Consider the following 23,169-nt stretch of genomic DNA (forward strand, 5'->3'; position numbering starts at 1 on the left):
ACGAGGGAAGCCCAGCTTATCTTCTTACTGGTATCAAGTTTCAACCATTCTGCTTTATGACGTCTGAGTTATTCTCAGTTTCCTAATTGGCACTGCTTATTAGCATTCACTCTGACAAGTTAGCTTGTCATACCTATGCAAATATAAATTTCCACCCCCTTCCACCAAACCAGGTGAACTATTGGCCCCTGAAGACTCAGTTAACAAATCATCAAGAGAAAGCCTCCCTGATCTCCGAGTCAGGCATGTTTCTTGTGCGTTCCCATTAGGATCTGTGTTCCCCTCTGTCATTGCCCTTAGACCTGATCATCTGTTTACTTCTCTGCTTCCCTACTAACCCACAAGCTCCTTGAGGGCTGCAACAATGTCTTATTTGTTTTTCACTTTTTCTTTAAACTTATTACTAGCTCTTATCCAGGACAACAGACACAGACAGCATGGATAGGAATGTCTTACTTTCAAGGACAGCTTAAAACAGTCTCTTTACATTTCAGCAGTTCTACTGGAAAGGACTGTGCATAAGAGCCTTCTGTTTCCTTTTTTCATGCAGTTGAGAAGATAAAACCATTCACTTGTTTCTGCCACTTCAAATATTATTCTTATTTATGTAGATTCTATGAAGAGGACATTTGAGTAACGGGTCCTTTCCAGTTTCCACAAAGAATCGAGTCTGTACTAGTCCTCTTTATGCAAAAAAAGTCTTTGTTAGGTGTGTTGAGTTCTGCTGCAGTGAGATTGCAAACGAAACCATCCCCATCTTCCTCTGGAGTATGGTAAAGGGAAATTCATCTCCATCTGACAACTCTTCAGCTGAGCTCTCTGAGCAAAGCCAGTAATATGGAACTCATGAAAACAGTTTGAAGACTGAGCAGCTTTCTCTATATGTGGAGAAACCGTACCATTTTCTCTTGGCTCCTAAATCCTCCAGTACCTGGACCATTATTAACATTGCTCTTTTTCTTTAAAAATAGAGTTTGATGGTGAGATTATCATGCATGCATTCTTGACATGAGTTAAGAAAGTGAAGAGAATGAGTTGTAGGTCACTGAGTGGTAGGGACCATAAAAGGAAGTGGCTAGGATTTCATGTGCATTGTTTTTTGGGGTGTTGAGGTCACTGCCTGTAATTCAGCAAGCAAGATGTTGTGGTGGAGGCTGCAGTGTACCGAATCACGGGGGAAGACTACTACTGGGAAGTTGTCTCGGGCAAAAAGTGCCCTCCTACTTAGTTTCAACATTTCATAATTGGTGTTTTAGCTTCAACAGGTTGGGTGTGAGAAGCAGCCCCTAGCTCTTCTGGGGAGGAGAATGAACATTACCCCTCCCTAATGAAAGCAAATGCCTGAGGATTCAGGGATGGGTCTTCTGCTACCTGTTATCAAGGGAGCTAATGTAGAAGAGTTAACGGCTCTGTTGGGAGATGCGCTTTCCCGCCACTCCTTGCAACTCTCTCTGAGCAGCTGGTGGTGGTTGCCACGGACACCAAGTAGCAAATGGGCTAGGGTCAGAGTTTGAAGGATTGTGGCTGTGCTTGAGTGGGTGAGACTGAAATTAAGTTAATGTATGTACAAATAAGATGTGTTTCTTTCCGTTGTGCCTTTGAGAAAATGGCAACCAAGCAGTCTGTCAAGCAGCAATTGATTTGATATTGGCCAGGGAAGAGGGAGGAGAAGCAATTTATTGAGTAGGAGGTTCTCAAGTTAAGCACAGGCAGTAGTTTGAAATAGGTCAAGGGAAGTGAAAAGGGCTCTCAGAGCTGCTGAAGAGATAGTAGTGATGGAAAGGCACTTAAGACTCGCCATTAAGAAGCTTTCTATAGTATCTTCTTAGACTGTCCATTGCTTCAGGGACCCTGGATCCTCATTTCTTAATCTAAGACCGAGTATTACTGAGATTTCACTCCATTTGGTTCTGCGCTCTTATTTACCTCTGCAAGTATGTATGTGTGTGTGTGTGTGCGTCTTTTAGATAGCATTGTTTCAAATCAGTTCACGCACTTTTCCCTTTTCTATGTCCCCATTCTTAAGATGGGTGGGCACACTTTCTGCCAATGCTGAGCTCTGAAAGAGACTGCACCCTTCCTGCCCCTGTCCTCAATAATGATCCAGTTATAGCTAGAGCCAAAATTTCCACTGTTGGGACAATGAAAAGCATGGAAACAATTTAAGTGAAAGCACAGAAGTTTGAATACAGCACTCTTGTTTATGACCAGTTAACCCCACTACGGTAGGACAGTCCTGTTTGGCCCACAAAACCATAATCAAAGCACTTGCCACCCTCTTGGTAGCACTCCCAAATCCAAACCTTTAAGAAGATCATAGAAAAGTAACAGCACACCGTCAAAGACAATATGAAGACTCCAAATATCTGGGGAGCATGTCCTAACCACCAAACTCTTCTCTTACTCCACCACGTCAGTCTCCCTCTCTTGAGACCCGCCTCAGATTACAGAAGGAGCTTAAATGCTCTGAGTTTTCAGGCTCGGTGACCATACGTTCCTTTCTTTGTTCATTTTCTCCTCCTTAAGAAATGAGGTGCAGTGACTCTAATTATAATGCTTGATATTTGTGGACTTGCCAGGGATTCTCTCCAGGGAATCTTCGAATACCTTAGAGAAATTGTCTGGTTCATCTTAATGTCATTCTGGTAAGGCAGGGAAGGCTTTTTCTGTTTTATGGCTAGGATGACGAGAGGTGACTTGGCGGTTGCAAGGTCACCCAGGGATCTTGAGATAGAACTCAGCCGCCTTTCTGGTCTTTGGCCTATAGTGCTAGATGACTTCAGAAGATATTTGTCAATTGCTATTCTTTTTCAGAGTAGGGTGTTGGCTGTATGTGTACATCTGGAAGGCTGCTTGGTAGTTATATATATTTTTCAAAAGGTTGGACAGAGAACAGTGGTGTCTGACTACTAATCCCTTCCACTTTAGCTCTACCTCTAGTGACATGACGTTAATTACCACCAGTCTCCCCAAGCCCTGGCCCAGGCCCGTTGAATTGTGCCCCTCACTTGTCAATTTGTTATAACCTTTGGGCAGAGACAAGTCTGACCCTGTCAAATCTGGACAGAAAGAAAGTTGCTCCAACAAGGGTGGGATTGATTTGACTAAAAGATCCAGGTGGGTGGTTGGTAACAATGGCATCAAACTGATCGAGGGCTCTTTCCCACCCTCAGTCTCATCAGAGTTCAGACCTTGGCATGGATCCGTCAGTGGCCTTTGCCCTTCCGTGTTAGTGCAGTAAAGAACTCGAGTGTGCACATTTTGTTTTATTTTTTGTTACCACACTTATTTTGCATCGGCTTGGTGTCTCTCTGTAAGGGAGTCTAGAGGTCTCAATTATTTAAAATATAAGCGTCCTGTGGCAATGTGAGCTTGAATGATAAGTAGCTTTTGTGTTGCTGTTGTAAACTGTGGTTCTTGCAGCCCTTATGAAACCGTTTGTTACAACGTCTGTTAGAATCTAGGACAAGACTCCTGTAATCAGGCAGCTGTGTGATGAACCTTCTAATTGCTATATTTTTGTTGCTCTTAATCTGGGAAATTTTCCTAATAAAGCTGGATGATGATTCTAAAAAAATCATTAATGTTTACAAGCCAGTAACTCTAACCCACAGGACCTTGTCAACCTCTCGGTGCCTGCAAGGGCTTAACTGGGACACTCACAGTGTCAGCCATATAAAGGAGCAGGTGTCAGGGTGTTTTCCTCCCGTGCCAATTGAAAACATATTCATGGCCTGTGGAGGGATAAAATAGTTATCTATGGTTAATGTTTCCTTTCTTTCTATTTTTTTTAAAGAATGGATCTGAGGTCCCACTTGATCTAAGTGATGAGATTAACTCAAATCAAAGGAGGGTATTTGTATTTTATTTTTCCATTTGAATTGGTTCATATTTTTATAATTTTAGAATAAGGTACCAGCCTTGGTCCTAAAATGTTGGTGTTAATGGGTGGGAGAGAAGGTCTTTTGACTTAATAAATCTTTACTGCAATCTACTCTACTTTTCTACGTGCACAGGGCATCCAAGCAAGATTTTCAGTCAGCAAAGAAACATTCAGTGATGGTCACTAGCCTGGAAATCTGAGAAAGCAGGAAAGCTGAGTCACACATTTTTAGATACTCATCATACTCTGCCTTCCAGAATTATTGCGTTGCCGTATCACCCCTACTACTGTAGCATGGAAAACCTGTCCTCTCCCCCTCCCACCATATCTAGCACTGGGTATGGTAAAATGGCTCAGGACTCAATCAGTAGTTCTTGAATTGAATTTCTTACCTTGTTTTTCACAGCACTGGGAATCATAGCCTGTTGGGATGGGAAGGGACCATCATATTCAACACATTTATTTTTACAGTTTAGGAAACGGAGGCACAGAGCGGTAGGGTGACTTTTCGAAGTCATACAGCTTGGGGCTAGCACCTAGGTCTCCTGCCTCAAGACTTCCGTACTCTGCTTTATAAAAATCCAGGATGTTTCCAGTCATCCCAAGGACTCTCGTGAGGTTCCCTAATGAAAATTTATTTGAATTTGCATTTATTTTTTAAAGTAAAACCTCCAAACCGCATAGGAAATAATCAAGCATATAATGAGGTATTACAGTTTTTAAAAATGGGAGAAGGGGAGGGAACTGTTGGTTGAACAGGAGCATTTCCTTTTTGAGACCAAAGTGTCTAGCATCTGAAATAAACAAGAGTCTTGCTGTTTCAAAGTAAGGATCTTGAATGAGTTTTTTCTCTTTATTTTCCCAGAGGGGATTTGCTTCTAAATATTCAGGAAGCCAGTCTAGTGTGAAGTATGACCAGAGAATCAGACCGTCCTTTTTAATAAGCCAGAGATTAAAATCTCTAAATATAGAATACTGACGTCTGCTACTAACTCTTAGGATAAATATCTTTGCATTTTCGGGAACAAGTTTATTTAAGGCTGCCAGTGAGTGTTAAAATCACCTAACATGTTGAAGGTTTTTACTGCAAGTACAGGGTCCTACTCACTTAGAGTCTGGAGAATGGTAGGCTGGACTTCAGAGAAACCACATCTGCAGTGAGCATCTTTAAGAAATCCAACCATAGGTTTTGCTTTTTTGGGGACACTGTTCTGCAATTTTGCGGTGCGTTTTTGCTTCAGAATGTTTATTAGGGTAGTCTGAGATATGTTAAGTAATAGGATTAAATCACCACGTCATTAGGGTAAGAAATAGAGACCACTGGACACCGTGATCGGTGAGGTAAGAAAAAGGGTCCCTGAAAGGGATGAATGAGGCAACCAATTGATAGAGAGAAGCCTGGAATGGCTGGAGGTGGGGAAGGAAATGGTACATCTAGTAACATACAGTAAGAGATGAAGGAAGGCCGGTGGGTATGCTTCGCTATGTATTCGTCTATGTCTGGAAGCATGCCCATTAGGAGACTGGGGAGCAGGGAAAGCAAAGAGGAATGGGATCTCTTTTTTTACATATGGGCCTGAACGTGTGCCTGGGAGAAGAAGATGGAGAGGCATAGGTCTTAGAAAGCGTTTGACCTCACATTTTATGATTTCATGATTAGTTTACTCATGTACAAAAATAAGCTGCAGGCTTTTCTGATTCCTTTTATTCTACAGCATGTATGTACCTAGACTTGATTATATTATTTTACATTTGGTGAGGTGTTGTTCTCTAACTTGATTCACCTTGCTAGGGGCTGTTACAAATTTTAAAAAGGGAAGAAAGAACGAGAAATTTTGTTTCTCCTAATAGTGCCCAGTATAGTACTCTGAATATAAGCCCTTGTGTGATGTTAATCTCAGAACAGTTGACTGGCCCTTGTCTGGGAAATTTTCCCTGTAAATTATAATACCTGTTCTAGAGGTCTGATACCTTTGCCTTCCTTCTTTTTCGTGAGTTGCCTCTTTCGTGATTATGCAGTGATTTCTTAGGTGGCTAGGCAATTTTATCCACTCCAAGAGGTCCTACTCTGTATGGCATCTTGTTTCTCTGTCATGCGGGTATGGCCTCAGATTGCCCTTTGAAATCCAGGTAAGTAACACCTGCCAAATCCCCTACCTGTGTTTGTCTTTTGAAGATTCTGAAAGACGTCTCCTTCAGTCCACCTGTAGACACAGGCTGGTAAATAAATGGCGTCCTGCTTTGGTTCAGGGGGTCTCCAGTGTAGCTGTACTGTCTCCTATCTAGTATGCAGCCCACCATATAATGTGACTATCGTGGAGCACACAGACCTAAGTGTGAAGTATAGAACCACTACTACGTGGTGGTGGAAAAGTGTTTAAGTCTCAGCTTCTAACCATGCCTCTGAAAGCAGGTCTCTAGAAGAACTTTGGAATGCTAAGTATAGAGAATCTTTCTTAGACAACCTCTAGTGTTGAAAAGGATCTGACCAGACATATGGTGGGTTGTGGCGATGGGCACAGAAAGGAGGAGGAGAAATCTGAGTAACTTACTTCTCTGTCGCTGCCCCTTCAGACCTCTAATTTATCCTAACCATGTCCCCTAACCATGTCCATCTTCTTTTTTTGACTTTGGGTAGGGTGAAAGGGAATATCTATGGAATAAAGCAAAAAATGCAAGAGCATCGGGAAGATTCTCTGGAGGAGCTTGTACCCACCCCTGAGAGAGAGAAGTAGGATAAAAATCTCCCGGTTCACTCGCTATCCCAGTTCTACCAGATACTTGATTAACTTTCCCTAGCATTTAAGCTAGTCAGAGATTCCATTACTGTGCAGAAGCACCCTCCTCAACCCTGCCTCACCAGGCAAACATCACGATAGGTGATTGGAAGAGCTACGTTCACACTGAATGAGACTATTCAGAAAAAACCTACTCTCCAAGAATAAATTGGACATTTTGACAGGGGCATTTATGTTCTTAGGCCATGAGAGAGACAGGAGCAGGCTCACCCCTAACATTTTGGGGGCCCACAGCAAGAATACAAATGGAGGACTGCATACCACACACCTAAATGTTACAAAGTCCAAAAGCAAGATATGCCTTGGCCTGGTCTGTGTATCCACCTGTCAACCTAACTAAAGAGATAAACTGAGGTAAGCTCAAACTACGAGAAATTGAGTTTCTTTGGAAATAGTAGAGAAACTGCAGTTCAGGAAATACAAACTGTAGCAAGCTACAGAGGACTCTGTTGAGGGTTTGGGGTGGGCTGCATTTATGGGCAAGGAGAACAAAGAGGGGAGCACAAGAGGGGAACTTGTCCAACCAGAGCACAAGCAGTAAGTTCACTGGCTTGAGGACGGTAGGAGATCCTTGGCGGAAGCTCGTTGTCGGGAGATAAGGCTTGGAGGTCTGTAAATTAGGCACTTATGGGAAATCAGTCTCTCAGTTCTTGAGTTTCATTTTCCTGAGGACACACACATGAGATTCTCTAGCTCATATACCCTGTTGGGGCAGGGTAGGGCAGGGTGGGGTGGAAGCTGGGCCCAGGGCTCAGAACTCCTGGGTGGACACTGGATCTACCTGAAACCAGGATGGGGTGGACCTGTCAAGTTCTCCAAGAAGCCAAGGACAGTAAGTTCCCCAATCCCAACGGCTCACTTCTCTGACTTGGAGTTGCCGAGCAATTCTACGTGTCTGCCCAAACTCTCATTCAAGTAGTATACAGGGAGGGAGTGCAGTTATCTGGAAAAACGTATCTGCCAGACCCCTTCACTTAGAGGGATTTGGGGAGGCCAATTTTAAACAAAATTAGCCATTTTTCTCTGGTTTCCTGTGGCATGAGTTGTCATTTTCTCCTTCACTGCCCCTGCCCTTGACCCCATGTGCCTTTTTGCTCTGATCTGGGAGCCCAGTTTGGCTTATGTGTCCTTTTCCTTTCTCCCCATGATGTTCAACCAGCTACTAACCTTTCAAAAACTCTGAAGACCAAAAAGAAAAAAATGTCTTTGCGTTCCAGTGTTTATGATATCAGGGCCCTCTGAAGCGTGGAGCTCGAGGCAGTAGTCCTTATCACCTGGGTTTAAGGGTGATACTGGGTGCTCAAGTCTAGTGGCCCAGAAAAGCTGAGCACCCGCCCCAAATACTTACCCTATGGGCATTTATGCTTTTCCAGGAGTTAATGGAGGGAAGGGGAGTTGTACCTTCCGGACTTTGCCAGTTACCTTCAAGTTATTCCCTAGTAAGGGAAGGAGGAAATGCGCAACCCCTAGGGCAGTTTTTGGTAAAATCATGAAGATTGTGGTTCTTTATCTGAGAATGAATGCACGCGGATGGAAATTCTAGGTGTACGTACATATCACTCTGAGAAAGCACCCCTCTCAACTTACTCCTACTCCTGTGGGGCCCCTTGCATAGTTAGATTGTTTTCGAGCCACAAGTGAATGAACCTGGGTGGGTGTAAGGGGCACATTTTCAATTCCGTGTGTTAATGGAATATGTCAAGTGGAGAAAACATCTGTGAAATTCTTGTTGTCTAACAATGCTTGTTGTAAACAGAGCAGCTGCTCCAGGTTTCATCAGGACGCTTATCTCTTATCACCTCTGGCTGAATCCATTCCGATTGAAAGCCTCTGTCAGATGCAGGGCTGAGGAGTCTAGTGATTAACAGCATTTGGAGCCGGCTTCCCTGGGTTCAAACTCTAGCTCCACCAATTATTAGCCGTATGACCTCTAAGTCTCAATTCCTCCATCTGTTAAATGGAGATAATATTCCCATCTGCCTTTTAGGGCTAATATGAGGATTAACTCACATGAGATATAGAAATGGGCCCGTATCCGCCCACATTGATTAAAATAGTATCTGGAACATTGTAAGCACTTAATACATACTTGTTATTAAAAATACCCAGTTGTCATATGTAGCTCAAGGCTGTAGTGTCTTTCATTATTTTAAGTGACGCTGAAAAATCTGGTTAATTCTCAGATAGTCCTTGGGCTTATCAATCAATGTGTCTTACCCATTATTACACTGGAGAAAAACCAGGTTGTCTAGCATGCTAAACATATTAGTGAGAACTCAGCATAGCTCAAGTCTTAGACTTTGTTCTCATGATAAGACCTTAGACTGAGCTGATATCTTGGAAGATCCATGAGGACACTGTTCTTGAACAGCAGTCCCTAAATAACTCATCTTCATAAGCACAAAAACCTACCACTCATGAGCAAATAGCTATGGTTACCAGTTATTAAGTGCCTACTGGGTGCCAAGCACTGTGCCAGGTGCTCTCCCCATGCTACCTTGTTTGAGCCTCCCAATTCATGAGGATCCCATGAAGGGAAGGTAGTGGAATAGTCTTTTAAGATGAGAAAATTGAGCCTCAAAAAATTGTCACTTTCCTCAATGTCATGCAACAGGGAGGGGAGGGAGCTAGGATTTGAAGTCACGTCTGTTTGATTCCCAAGTTTATGTTTATTCAACCATACCACACAACGTTCCAAGAAGAGAAGATGATACCCTCAAACCGTCATATGGACTGGCAAGTCAGCTCAATGTTGCACAAGGATCATTGAGAGTAAGGGCTGAGACAGAGTGGGAGCAAAAAGGGGAGAGGAACTGGACAGTGCCAGTATGTGCTGAGTGGAGGGTGAAGCAAGGAGAGGACATAAGCCTCTAACGTTTTTATTTCACTTGACTGACGTCTAGCCATTGGCAACAGTGCTGTAAGTGACCAAAAGGGCTAGACATATTTTGGAGTGAGCAGTGTGTCCTTTGTGTTATAGCCTTATACTTTACAAGGGCCCCTAATACTGTTCATCTTGTTTAAACTGTTATCTTTAGAAACTTGACTTACTAACTTGGATGTTTTGTTTCTTAAAATGACTGTTTTTGAAGTGACAGTCAAGGTCCAATGAAAGGAACTTAAGAGATTGACCTGCTTCAGGATTCTGTCCTTAAGAAGCACTACTTTCCATGAGGAGGTGATTTTAGCTCGAAATATTTCTGGGGGAAATCAGACTTTCTATATTTTTTCTGCACAGCACATTGAAACATATTGGTTTGGACTCCATTAAGTTTGCATATGCTATAATTCAAGCAGGGGCTATGCTGAGATTTACCTTTGAATTATCTATGGAAAAAATAAAAACATGGTAAAGACCGAAGGGGGGGACTTCCCTGGTGGTCCAGCGGTTAAGACACTGCGCTTCCACTGCAGGCGCGGGGGTGAGGGTGGGGTGCACGGGTTCAATCCCTGGCCCTGGTGGGGGAACTAAGATCCCACATGCTGCATGGTGAGGCCAAAAAAAAAAAAAAACAGGGAAAAGATATCCAATGAATAGGCAATTAGGAAATATTGTTACCTATTTAATAAAATAAGTCTCCTATAAGGATATTTACTTATCAACACAGAGGATTAACTTGGAATACTTGTATATTCCTGAAAACAATCTTAAAACTATTCTAGAACTGACTATTCTAATTCAGAATGGCCTCACATTCATATAGCCCTAGCTGGTGAGATTTTTTTTTTTAACATCCTTATTGGAGTATAATTGCTTTACAATGTTGTGTTAGTTTCTGCTGTATAACAAAGTGAATCAGCGATATGTATACATATATCCCCATATCCCCTCCCTCTTGCATCTCCCTCCCACCCTCCCTATCCCACCCCTCTAGGTGGTCACAAAGCACCGAGCTGATCTCCCTGTGCTATGCGGCTGCTTCCCACTAGCTATCTGTTTTACGTTTGGTAGTGTGTATATGTCCATGCCACTCGCATTTCGTCCCTAGCTGGTGAGCTTTTACTTTCCTCCAGTTTCCTCTCTCCTGTAATGAGTACTTTCTGATGCTGACACTCTCCCTAGTCTAGTTAAGCTTATTTGCTCTGGTACTGTCCTCAGGCCTGCAGAACGGTTGGTCAGTGCTCTCTTTATGATAACTCTTTATACTTGAGGATAGTAATTAAACTGCCTCTTGGGTCTCTTTCACCAGGCTAAACAACGCCAGCTCATTTAGCCTTTCCTCATAGGCCCTATTTTCTAATGCTTTTATCGTTTTTTGCTGAGCTTCTCAGGATCTTGTCCAATCGCTTTTCAATTGTTCTAAGATGTAACCTGATGAACGGGCCTAATCTAGGGTTTGGCATTGGCTAAATATTTAATAAATGACTTAAAATTAAGGAAGATGGTTTAGTGCAGGCGTAAGAGCACTGGACTAGGAGTCAGAAGACTTGAGTTTCGTCCTTGCTCTGCCACTTACTAGGATTGGGCAGAGAGCCACATTTGGACAAATCATCTAAATGTCTCTAAGCATCAATTTATCCATCAATTTATCATCTGTAAATTTAGGATAAACACATCTGCCCTGCCTGCCTCCCATAGTGAGGCTCAAATGAAATAATCTATGTGAAAACCCTTTGTTTAGCATCAAAGCACGATGTAAACACTATGTGTCAGGAAATTTTCTGAATGCTTTGCATATATTAACTCACTGAGGTACAGTTAACATTTCCATTTTACAACCAGGAAATGGAGGCTCAGAGAGTTAAGTAACTGGCTCTAGGTCACACAGCTAGTAAGTGACAGAATCCATGCAGGTAAATATTAAACATCCAACAGAGACATTCATTTTATGGGGCCTGACCTTCAAAAGCAGTCCACAGGTAGACACACCACTGGGATGGGGGATCTATTCAGTCATGGGTAGATAACTCTATGAGAGGCAACTTTTTCAAAAGTGAATGTTTAGGTTGGTCATTGAAGAAGGGCAGCTGTCCACCAGTGGGGGGGGGCCTCATGAATACAACACAGTAATAGGAATGCTGTATCAGGTCAGGTCAATGGTTCATTCTTCCTAGGACACCTAAATCTTCCTATGGAAAGTGCTCTTAATTCTTGGATTCAAGATCTGCAGTTTCTAAATATTCTCTATGAGTTCTGACAACCCTTCATGGTTTCAACTGTCTCTAGCTCTGCCCTTTTGTGTGTTAATTCTTGCAGCTATAAGTTAGGAATACTTTCCTCATAGATTAACTGTTAAGGAGAAATATTAAAGACAGAATAGCACCTAATTGAATCTTTTTCCGGCTGCGGTCTGAAGAGTTGAAAGAGATTTAAAAAAAAAGGAGCTTTGGAAAGAAACATTGGAATAATTTTGATTTACCTCATAAATGTTTGAACATTCATAGCGAAAATTAGAACTTAAATCATGAAATGGGGAGGTTATGCTATATAGTAGTATATTGAAAACCTGCTTATATTTGAAAAATTGTACCATATTGAGGTCTTTGCATTAACACCATTAGATATAGAATACAATATGAATTTACTTTATGCCAAAATCTCATCTATAGGGAATAGGGTTGTAGTGGTGTAACAGGTTCTTCTACCTCAGATAGTTGCACGAAGTATCATTTTATGGGAGACTATAGAAGTTGCCTTCCATGAAAATAAACTCAAAGTTGAAAATACCTTTGGAGGATGGGAGCATTTTGGGGGAGGACTTGATACCATTTGAGTTATAAATGTTATCTTTCTAACTAGAATCTGTATAGTGAATTACGATGTTTGTCAAGACTGGTTGGGAACCAATAAGAAAAAGTGGGTATCTCTGTATCTTAGTAGTCAATTTATTTAAAAAAATTTTTACTCTAAAGAAATATTATGTTGAATTTGTTGCTTTTAATAATTCATTTAGTGAGAAATCTATTTTTATATAAAGAAATAAATTTTGGCAAATTCATGATATCAGAACAAGCTTGAGCACAGAGCTACCATCTTAAACCTTTGAGAAAATGTGTACTTTAATAATCACATCATGTGGCGGTAGGCACCATTTTGCCTCTTGATGGAAACACAGCAAAATCACAGTAGAACTTACTGAAATGTGCTCGTTCAATAATCGTCCATCTAGCCATTCATCCACCCATCCATCTTTCCATCCAACACGGTGTGCCAGGTACCCTACTGGACACTAAATATACAGTAGTGAACAAGACAAACATGATTCCTACCTCACAGTACTTAATGGCCTAGTAGAAATTCCTTAAATGGTGAAGAAAGCAATCATGAGTAGATAGTTTTATGACAGTTTTTTGAAAGAGGGGAAAGAATAAGTGAAAGTAACTCTCTTGCCATAATTGAATGTTGTTAAAACTTTTCTTTGAACAATGTTCCCTGAAAAATTGTATAGAAAGTATTATGAGAGATGCTGTGAATGTGCATACGGAAGAAAGGAAGATAGTGAGACATTAAAAGAGAGGACAGGGAGTTAGCTTCAAGATGGCGGAAGAGTAAGACGTGGAGATCAACTTCCTCCCCACAAATACATCAGAAATACATCTACATGTGGAACATCTCCTACAGAACACCTACTGAAAGCTGGCAGAAGACCTCAGACTTCCCAAAAGGCAAGAAACTCCCCACGTACCTGGGAAGAGGGGATTAAGAGCGCTGCTTAAAGGAGCTCCAGAGACGGGCGCGAGCCGCGACTATCAGCGCGGACCCCAGAGACGGGCATGAGACGCTAAGGCTGCTGCTGCTGCCACCAAGAAGCCTGTGTGCGAGCACAGGTCACTCTCCACAACCGCCCTCCCGGCAGCCTGTGCAGCCCGCCACTGCCAGGGTCCCGTGATCCAGGGACAACTTCCCCGGGAGAACGCACGGTGCGCCTCAGGCTGGTGCAACGTCACGCCGGCCTCTGCCGCCGCAGACCCGCCCCGCACGCCGTGCCCCTCCCTCCCCCCGGCCTGAGTGAGCCAGAGCCCCCGAATCAGCGGCTCCTTTAACCCCGTCCTGTCTGAGCGAAGAACAGACGCCCTCCGGCGACCTACGCGCAGAGGCGGGGCCAAATCCAAAGCTGAGCCCCTGGGAGCTGTGAGAACAAAGAAGAGAAAGGGAAATCTCTCCCAGCAGCCTCAGAAGCAGCGGATTAAAGCTCCACAATGAACTTGATGCACCCTGCATCTGTAAAATACATGAATAGACAAAGAATCATCCCAAATTGAGGAGGGGGACTTTGGGAGCAAAGATATATAGATTCTCCCCCCTTTTTTCTCTTTTTGTGAGTGTGTATGTGTATACTTCTGTGAGAGATTTTGTCTGTATAGCTTTGTTTTACCTTTTGTCCTAGGGTTCTGTCTGTCCGTTTTTTGTTTTTTTTTGGTTTTTTGTTTGGTATAGTTTTTAGCACTTGTTATCATTGGTGGATTTGACTTTTGGTTTGGTTGCTCTCTTCTTTCTTTTTCTTATTACTTAAATTTTTTTAATAATTATTTTTTATTTTAATAACTTCATTTTATTTTACTTTATTTTATCTTCCTCTTTCTTTCTTTCTTTCCTTCTTTTTTTTCTCCCTTTTATTCTGAGCCATGTGGAGGACAGGCTCTTGCTGCTCCAGCCAGGTGTCAGTGCTGTGCCTCTGAAGTGGGAGAGCCAAGTTCAGGACACTGGTCCACAAGAGACCTCCCAGTTCCACATAATATCAAACAGTGAAAGTCTCCCAGAGATCTCCATCTCAACGCAAACACCCAGCTTCACTCAAGGACCAGCAAGCTACAGTGCTGGACACCCTATGCCAAACAAATAGCAAGACAGGAACACAACCCCATCCATTAGCAGAGACGCTGCCTAAAATCATAATAAGGTCACAGACACCCCAAAACACACCACCAGACGTGGACCTGCCCAGCAGAAAGACAAGATCCAGCCTCATCCACCAGAACACAGGCATTAGTCCCCTCTACCAGGAAGCCTACACAACCCACTGAACCAACCGTAGCCACTGGGGACAGACACCAAAAACAATGGGAACAACGAACCTTCAGCCTGCGAAAAGGAGACCCCAAACACAGTAAGATAAGCAAAATGAGAAGACAGAAAAACACACAGCAGATGAAGGAGCAAGATAAAAACCCACCAGACCTAACAAATGAAGAGGAAATAGGCAGTCTACCTGAAAAAGAATTCAGAGTAATGATAGTAAAGATGATCCCAAATCTTGGAAATAGGATAGAGAAAATACAAGAAACGTTCAACAAGGACCTAGAAGAACTAAAGAGCAAACAAACAGTGATGAACAACACAATAAATGAAATTAAAAATTCTCCAGAAGGGACCAGTAGTAGAATTACTGAGGCAGAAGAATGGATAAGTGACCTGGAAGATAAAAGAGTGGAAATAACTACTGCAGAGCAGAATAAAGAAAAAAGAATGAAAAGAATTGAGGACATTCTCAGAGACCTCTGGGACAACATTAAATGCACAAACATTCGAATTATAGGGGTCCCAGAAGAAAAAGGGAAAAAGAAACGGTCTGAGAAAATATTTGAAGAGATTATAGTTGAAAACTTCCCTAATGTGGGAAAGGAAATAGTCAAGTCCAGGAAGCACAGAGAGTCCCATACAGGATAAATTGAAGGAGAAACACACCAAGACACATATTAATCAAACTATCAAAAATTAAATACAAAGAAGAAATATTAAAAGCAGCAAGGGAAAAACAACAAATAACACACAAGGGAGTCCCCGTAAGGTTAACAGCTGACCTTTCAGCAGAAACTCTGCAAGCCAGAAGGGAGTGGCAGGACATATTTAAAGTGATGAAGGAGAAAAACCTACAACCAAGATTACTCTACCCAGCAAGGATCTCGTTCAGATTCAATGGAGAAATTAAAACCTTTACAGACAAGCAAAAGCTAAGAGAATTCAGCACCACTAAACCAGCTTTACAACAAATGCTAAAGGAACTTCTCTAGGCAGGAAACACAAGAGAAGGAAAAGACCTACAGTAACAAACCCAAAACAATTAAGAAAATGGTCACAGGAACATACATATTGATAATTACCTTAAATGTAAATGGACTAAAAGCTCCAACCAAAAGACATAGACTGGCTGAATGGATACAAAAACAAGACCGGTATATATGCTATCTACAAGAAACCCACTTCAGACCTAGGGACACATACAGACTGAAAGTGAGGGGGATGGAAAAAGATATTCCATGCAAATGGAAATCAAAAGAAAGCTGGAGTAGCAATTCTCATATCAGACAAAATAGACTTTAAAATAAAGACTATTACAAGAGACAAAGAAGGACACTACATAATGATCAAGGGATGGATCCAAGAAGAAGATATAACAATTGTAAATATTTATGCACCCAACATAGGAGCACCTCAATACATAAGGCAAATGCTAACAGCCATAAAAGGGGAAATCGACGGTAACACAATCATAGTAGGGGACTTTAACACCCCACTTTCACCAATGGACAGATCATCCAAAATGAAAATAAGTAAGGAAACACAAGCTTTAAATGATACATTAAACAAGATGGACTTAATTGATATTTATAGGACATTCCATCCAAAAACAACAGAATAATCATTCTTCTCAAGTGCTCATGGAACATTCTCCAGGATAGATCATATCTTGGGTCACAAATCAAGCCTTGGTAAATTTAAGAAAATTGAAATCATATCAAGTATCTTTTCCGACCACAACGCTATGAGACTAGATATCAATTTCAGGAAAAAATCTGTAAAAAATACAAATACATGGAGGCTAAACAATACACTACTTAATAACGAAGAGATTACTGAGGAAATCAAAGAGAAAATCAAAAATTAGCTCGAAACAAATGACAATGAAAACACGATGACCCAAAACCTATGGGATGCAGCAAAAGCAGTTCTAAGAGGGAAGTTTATAGCAATACAATCCTACCTCAAGAAACAAGAAACATCTCAAATAAATGACCTAACCTTACACCTAAAGCAATTAGAGAAAGAAGAACAAAACACCCCAAAGTTAGCAGAAAGAAGGAAATCATAAAGATCAGATCAGAAATAAATGAAAAAGAAATGAGGAAACAATAGCAAACATCAGTAAAACTAAAAGCTGGTTCTTTGAGAAGATAAAGAAAATTGATAAACCAGTAGCCAGACTCATCAAGAATAAAGGGAGAAGACTCAAATCAAGAATTAGAAATGAAAAAGGAGAAGTAACAACTGACAGTGCAGAAATACAAAGGATCATGCGAGATTACTACAAGCAACTATATGCCAATAAAATGGACAACCTGGAAGAAATGGACAAATTCTTAGAAAAGCACAACCTTCCAAGACTGAACCAGGAAGAAATAGAAACTATAAACAGACCAATCACAAGCACTGAAATTGAAACTGTGATTAGATATCTTCCAACAAACAAAACCCCAGGACCAGGTGGCTTCACAGGCGAATTCTGTCAAACATTTACAGAAGAGCTAACACCTATCCTTCTCAAGCTCTTCTGAAATATAGCACAGGGAGGAACACTCCCAAACTCATTCTATAAGGCCTCCATCACCCTGATACCAAAACCAGACAAAGATATCACAAAGAAAGAAAATTACAGGCCAAGATCTCTGATGAACATAGATGAAAAATCCTCAACAAAATACTAGCAAACAGAATCCAACAGCACATTAAAAGGATCATACACCATGATCAAGTGGGGTTTATCCCAGGAATGCAAGGATTCTTCAGTGTACACAAATCAATCAACGTGATACACCATATTAACAGATTGAAGGAGAAAAACCATATGATCATCTCAATAGATGCAGAGAAAGCTTTCGAGAAAATTCAACACCCATTTATGATAAAAACCCTGCAGAAAGTAGGCATAGAGGGAACTTTCCTCAACATAATAAAGGCCATCTATGACAAACCCACAGCCAACATCGTCCTCAATGGTGAAAAACTGAAAGCATTTCCACTAAGATCAGGAACAGGACAAGGTTGCCCACTCTCACCACTCTTATTCAACATAGTTTTGGAAGTTTAAGCTACAGCAGTCAGAGAAGAAAAAGAAATAAAAGGAATCCAAATTGGAAAAGAAGTAAAGCTCTCACTGTTTGCAGATGACATGATACTATACGTAGAGAATCCTAAAGATGCTACCAGAAAACTCCTAGAGCTAATCAATGAATTTGGTAAAGTAGCAGGATACAAAATTAATGCACAGAAATCTCTTGCATTCCTGTATACTAATGATGAAAAATCTGAAAGTGAAATTAAGAAAACACTCCCATTTACCGTTGCAACAAAAAGAATAAAATATCTAGGAATAAACCTACCTAAGGAGACAAAAGACCTGTATGCAGAAAATTATAAGACACTGGTGAAAGAAATTAAAGATGATGCAAACAGATGGAGAGATATACCATGTTCTTGGATTGGAAGAATCAACATCATGAAAATGACTCTACTACCCAAAGCAATCTACAGATTCAATGCAATCCCTATCAAACTACCACTGGCATTTTTCACAGAACTAGAGCAAAAAATTTCACAATTTGTATGGAAATACAAAAGACCCAGAATAGCCAAAGCAATCTTAATAAAGAAAAACAGAGCTGGAGGCTCCCTGACTTCAGACTATACTACAAAGCTACAGTAATCAAGACAGTATGGTACTGGCACAAAAACAGAAATAGAGATCAATGGAACAGGATAGAAAGGCCAGAGATAAACCCACACATATAAGGTCACCTTATCTTTGATAAAGGAAGCAAGAATATACAGTGGAGAAAAGACAGCCTCTTCAATAAGTGGTGCTGGGAAAACTGGATACCTACGTGTAAAAGAATGACAGTAGACACTCCCTAACACCGTACACAAAAATAAACTCAAAATGAATTAAAGTCCTAAATGTATGGCCAGACACTATAAAACTCTTAGAGGAAAACGTAGGCAGAACACTCTATGATATAAATCACAGCCAGATCCTTTTTGACACACCTCCTAGAGAAATGGAAATAAAAACAAAAATGAACAAACGAGACCTAATGAAACTTAAAAGCTTTTCACAGAAAAGGAAACCATAAACAAGATGAAAAGATAACCCTCAGAATGGGAGAAAATATTTTCAAACAAAACAACTGACAAAGGATTAATTTCCAAAATTTACAAGCAGCTCATGCAGCTCAATATCAAAAAAACAAACAACCCAATCCAAAAATGGGCAGAAGACCTAAATAGACATTTATGTGAAGAAGATGTACAGGTTGCCAACAAACACATGAAAGGATGCTCAACATCACTAATCATTAGAGAAATGCAAATCAAAACTACAATGAGGTTTCACCTCACATCAGTCAGAATGGCCATCATCAAAAAACCTACAAACAATAAATGCTCGAGAGGGTGTGGAGAAAAGGGAACCCTCTTGCACTGTTGGTGGGAATGTAAATTGATACAGCCACTGTGGAGAACAGTATGGACGTTCCTTAAAAAACTAAAAACAGAGCTACCATACGACCCAGCAATCCCACTACTGGGCATATACCCTGAGAAAACCATACTTCAAAAAGAGTCATGTACCACAATGTTCATTTCAGCTCTATTTACAGTAGCCAGGGCATGAAAGCAACCTAAGTGTCCATCGACAGATGAATGGATAAAGAAGATGTGGCACATATATACAATGGAATATTACTCAGCCATAAAAAGTAACGAAACTGAGTTATTTGTAATGAGGTAGATGGACCTAGAGTCTGTCATACAGAGTGAAGTAAGTCAGAAAGAGAAAAATAAATACCGTATGCCAACACATATATATGGAATCTAAAAACAAAAAGGTCATGAAGAACCTAGGGGCAAGCAAGGAATAAAGACACAGACCTACTAGAGAATAGACTTGAGGATATGGGGAGGGGGAAGGGTAAGCTGGGACAAAGCGAGAGAGTGGAATGGACATATGTACACTGTCAAACGTAAAATAGATAGCTAGTGGGAAGCAGCCGCATAGCACAGGGAGATCAGCTTGGTGCTTTGTGACCACCTAGAGGGGTGGGATAGGGAGTGTGGGAAGGAGGGAGACACAAGAGGGAAGAGATATGGGGACATATGTATATGTATAACTGATTCACTTTGTTATAAAGCAGAAACTAACACACCATTGTAAAGCAGTTATACTCCAATAAAGATGTTTTTTTAAAAAAAAAAAGAGAGGATGGGGTTTTCGAATAATGTTAGTTTAGTTTTCCTGAAAATATTTAGTAATAATGTTTTTTTTCTATAGCATTTTACGCTTCTCAAAGCAATTATACCAATCATGTGAGGAAGAGCAAATTTTATTTCCCATTATGTAGATGACACAACTGAGGCATAGATATTTTAAGTTCTCAAGATCCCACATCTATATCGAATTCACAGCTCTACCCACTGCTTTTTCTACTACGTCATGCTGAAAAATTCCAGACTCCAGTATAAGGTCCTATAAAACCCCAAAGAGTTATCAGAGTGTACACTATTCAAGAAGCCTAAGTCAGTAGCACAAAAGAAGGAAAACAAAGTATGACAAGGAGGATGTTCCTCTGCTTTAGGCTATTAAGTAGGTCACCCAGTAAGAGGCTATTTTGGTTTAAAATTTTAGAGGGCATGTAGTACATACACCAGCATCACTGACCTGATTCTTCACTTTCAAGATCTAAGAAAATCAGACAGTTTTTTTTTCTTTTGGAAGGGAGGGGTGTATCATTGGGGGAGCTTAAGATAATGTTAGTTGGGAAATTTGATTTAGCCAGGCTAGTGCTCTAGATTTTTTGTGAGGTTGATTCACTAGAGATGGGGACAGCTTTGTATCTCTGTGATGCAGAGTCAGTGCTTCCCTCCTTCCTTCCTTCCTTCCTTCCTTCCTTCCTTCCTTCTTTCCTTCCTTCCGTCCTTCCTTCCTTCCCTCCCTCCCTCCCTCCTTCCTTCCTTCCTTCCTTCCTTCCTCCCTTCCTTCCTCATTCTTCTTCTCTCTCATCCCCTCCCTTCACTTTTCTTACTGCTGTTTTTTTTTCTTTGTATTCTTTTCTTGTGGGGGCATATCTGACAAATTGTTAATATTTAATTTGCTATAAAACAGCTCTCCCAAGCAATGGCTGCTCACTATAATTTCAATCTCTGAAGCTGTTTTGGCTCCTAGGTACACTGGGATCGAATTAGAATGGAAATGTTTCCCTTACAGTTTTGTTTATGGCAGCATAGGCACTTTGTTATTAACTGGCAAACTGAGACTTCTAAGGAAAATAATAAACTTTCACCACATTTCTATTTGACTCTTTACTCCAAACAGAATATCCATCTGGCTTAGGGTAAAACAACTCTTCTTATATGTTTCAGTCTTAAATTTAAATATCCAAGATTAATAATGAATATATTTTGATCCATTGAATTGTATTTTTCCCCAGTCTGGTGCTTTTTCACTTTTTTTCACATTTTAAAAACCATAAACATTTTTTTCTCATATGCCATCTTACTTTAAAAATGGTCTGCAATTATATATATACATATTCCCATTCATTCTCTCTTGCTCTCTCTTTCAAACCAGAGCGATATTCTTCCAAACTACCCACAAATTCAAACCTAGTGAATACTGCTCTGATACTTTGCAACTAGGCCCCTGAAACAAAAACCCTACCCTTCTGCCCTGCCTAATCCCTTGTCTGTTCCTTGCTGGGAGGGAGGTGTCGAAAGGAAGGGGTTTAGTTTGAAATAGACAGCTATCTGTGAAACAGAGGTGTGAAAGGGTGTGTTTATCTGATAAGTAGCATTAAATTGCAGAGACTACCAGATTAATCATGGTATGCAATTTTCAACAGCTTAGATTTTCTTTTATTTCTCTCTCTCCTTTTCTGCAGTCACTGGGGAGGAAAAAAGGATTAGAGAGACTATCAAAACTGTTGGCAAGTTTAGTCTGTTGGCTACTTAATTTATTAGCAGATATGGGAACTGCCTCAGGTTGATGATTTAACAGGTTGGCTGGGCGTGGAATAAATCTCAAACGTACCTGTTCCAAAATTGTGTTAATCCTTTCAACTTCGCAGTCAATCAAGTATCGCTTTTCCTGCCTCCTGTCCATTTCTTCAATGATGCGCCTGAATTCTTGGACGTCCTTTATGTTTCCCACAGACCTTGCTGTCACTTGCCAGTTGTTTTGCACTGCTGCTTCCATAATCGCTTGGAGGATGGAAAATCCTGAACGAAGGGAAGACAGCTACATTGATTATTTTTTCTTTTAAAAATCTTTCCATAGGTATTAAAGGTTCTACTGAGTTTTTATGCGCAGTCTATTGGGTCCCCTTGGACCTTATCCACTGTGGACTTCCAGACAGTTGGCATCTCTATCCTGATTGAAAGGAAAGAAGGTTCTTCAACTTGTGGGCACCGGGCTAGGTGTTTATCAAGCCTGTACTTAAGCAATCACAACTGAATTATAGTACCTAATTGTTTTCATTGACAGGCATTGTCAAAATATTTATGGAATGAATGCCAGTAGCTTCTTTCTTATTTCTGGCCACAGTCTGTCCTATTGCGGTTGAAGCTCATTTCTTTCATCTTCACAACAACAATATTCAGAATTAGAAATAGCTTTAGTAGAGATAGAAGCTGATTATTATATGACTTATCCTTACATGGATATGACTATCCAACAAGGTAAATTATATCTCCCAGGCAACATAACTCTCAGAAAACCTGACAAGAACAGTCTATAACAAAGGTGTCATACTGTTTCTTTGTTCACAGTATTATGAAAAAGTTCAATCATATTAAGTCTTCCTAAGTTCTTCCCCTTTCTCAATTCATTTGATTAGAGATTCTTGGTTCCTTTTTCGTTAATTTATATCAGACAGCTATTAACTACTAACACTCTGGATCTGTGCTGCATGGGAAAGAGAAAAGATCTGATGCTTGAGTTTTGGGTAACCTTTTTGGAGTCAGGGTTTGAGAAGTTGGAAAGAACAGTATATCTGTATGAACCACAAAAGAGCACAAGGATTTCGTATGTACTGGTCTTTTAGTGTATTCATGTCTCTAATACTACATCATGTCTGTATTTTTGCTTCTGGTATGAATTCATAATCCGAGTATAGTTTCATCAGGTATAGACATCATTTTATTGGGATATGGTCAAAAGCAGCTCCTTTTGCCCCATTAAATTTAAATTGTTTTCCGTTTGTATTTAGGTAATGACTAATGGGAGTGGGTAATGCGGATGCTTTCCAAGACCAAAATGATCTGTGGCCTAATAATTTGACTACTGGAGGAGTAGCGAATGGAGGATGATTGCGCTGCCCTCTGAACACTTTGCAGGTTCTGTGCCACCTCAGGCTCACCCTGTACTTTAAGCAGATTATGGTTGGGAATCTTCTTCACTGCACCATAGAAAATGGTATTGACATTTGGAGAACACGCTTTGGGGAGATGGCAGCAGTGACTCAGCCAGTCATTACGACTCCTCTGTGTGCTGGGTGTAT

At 40.8% G+C, this 23,169-nt stretch overlaps 1 protein-coding gene across 1 annotated transcript in view; it reads right to left on the reverse strand.

Moving 5' to 3' along the window:
- The window catches only part of GRIA3 (glutamate ionotropic receptor AMPA type subunit 3), a 291,582-nt gene that overhangs the window by 128,363 nt on the left and 140,050 nt on the right, over window positions 1–23,169 (reverse strand). Inside the window, exon 5 of the mRNA XM_060138030.1 lies at window positions 21,702–21,889. Within this exon, the coding sequence (XP_059994013.1) occupies window positions 21,702–21,889 (188 nt within the window). The remainder of the gene's footprint in view (window positions 1–21,701; window positions 21,890–23,169) is intronic.

This window comes from Lagenorhynchus albirostris, chromosome X (assembly GCF_949774975.1).
Source record: "Lagenorhynchus albirostris chromosome X, mLagAlb1.1, whole genome shotgun sequence".
Taxonomy (NCBI): Eukaryota; Metazoa; Chordata; class Mammalia; order Artiodactyla; family Delphinidae; genus Lagenorhynchus; species Lagenorhynchus albirostris.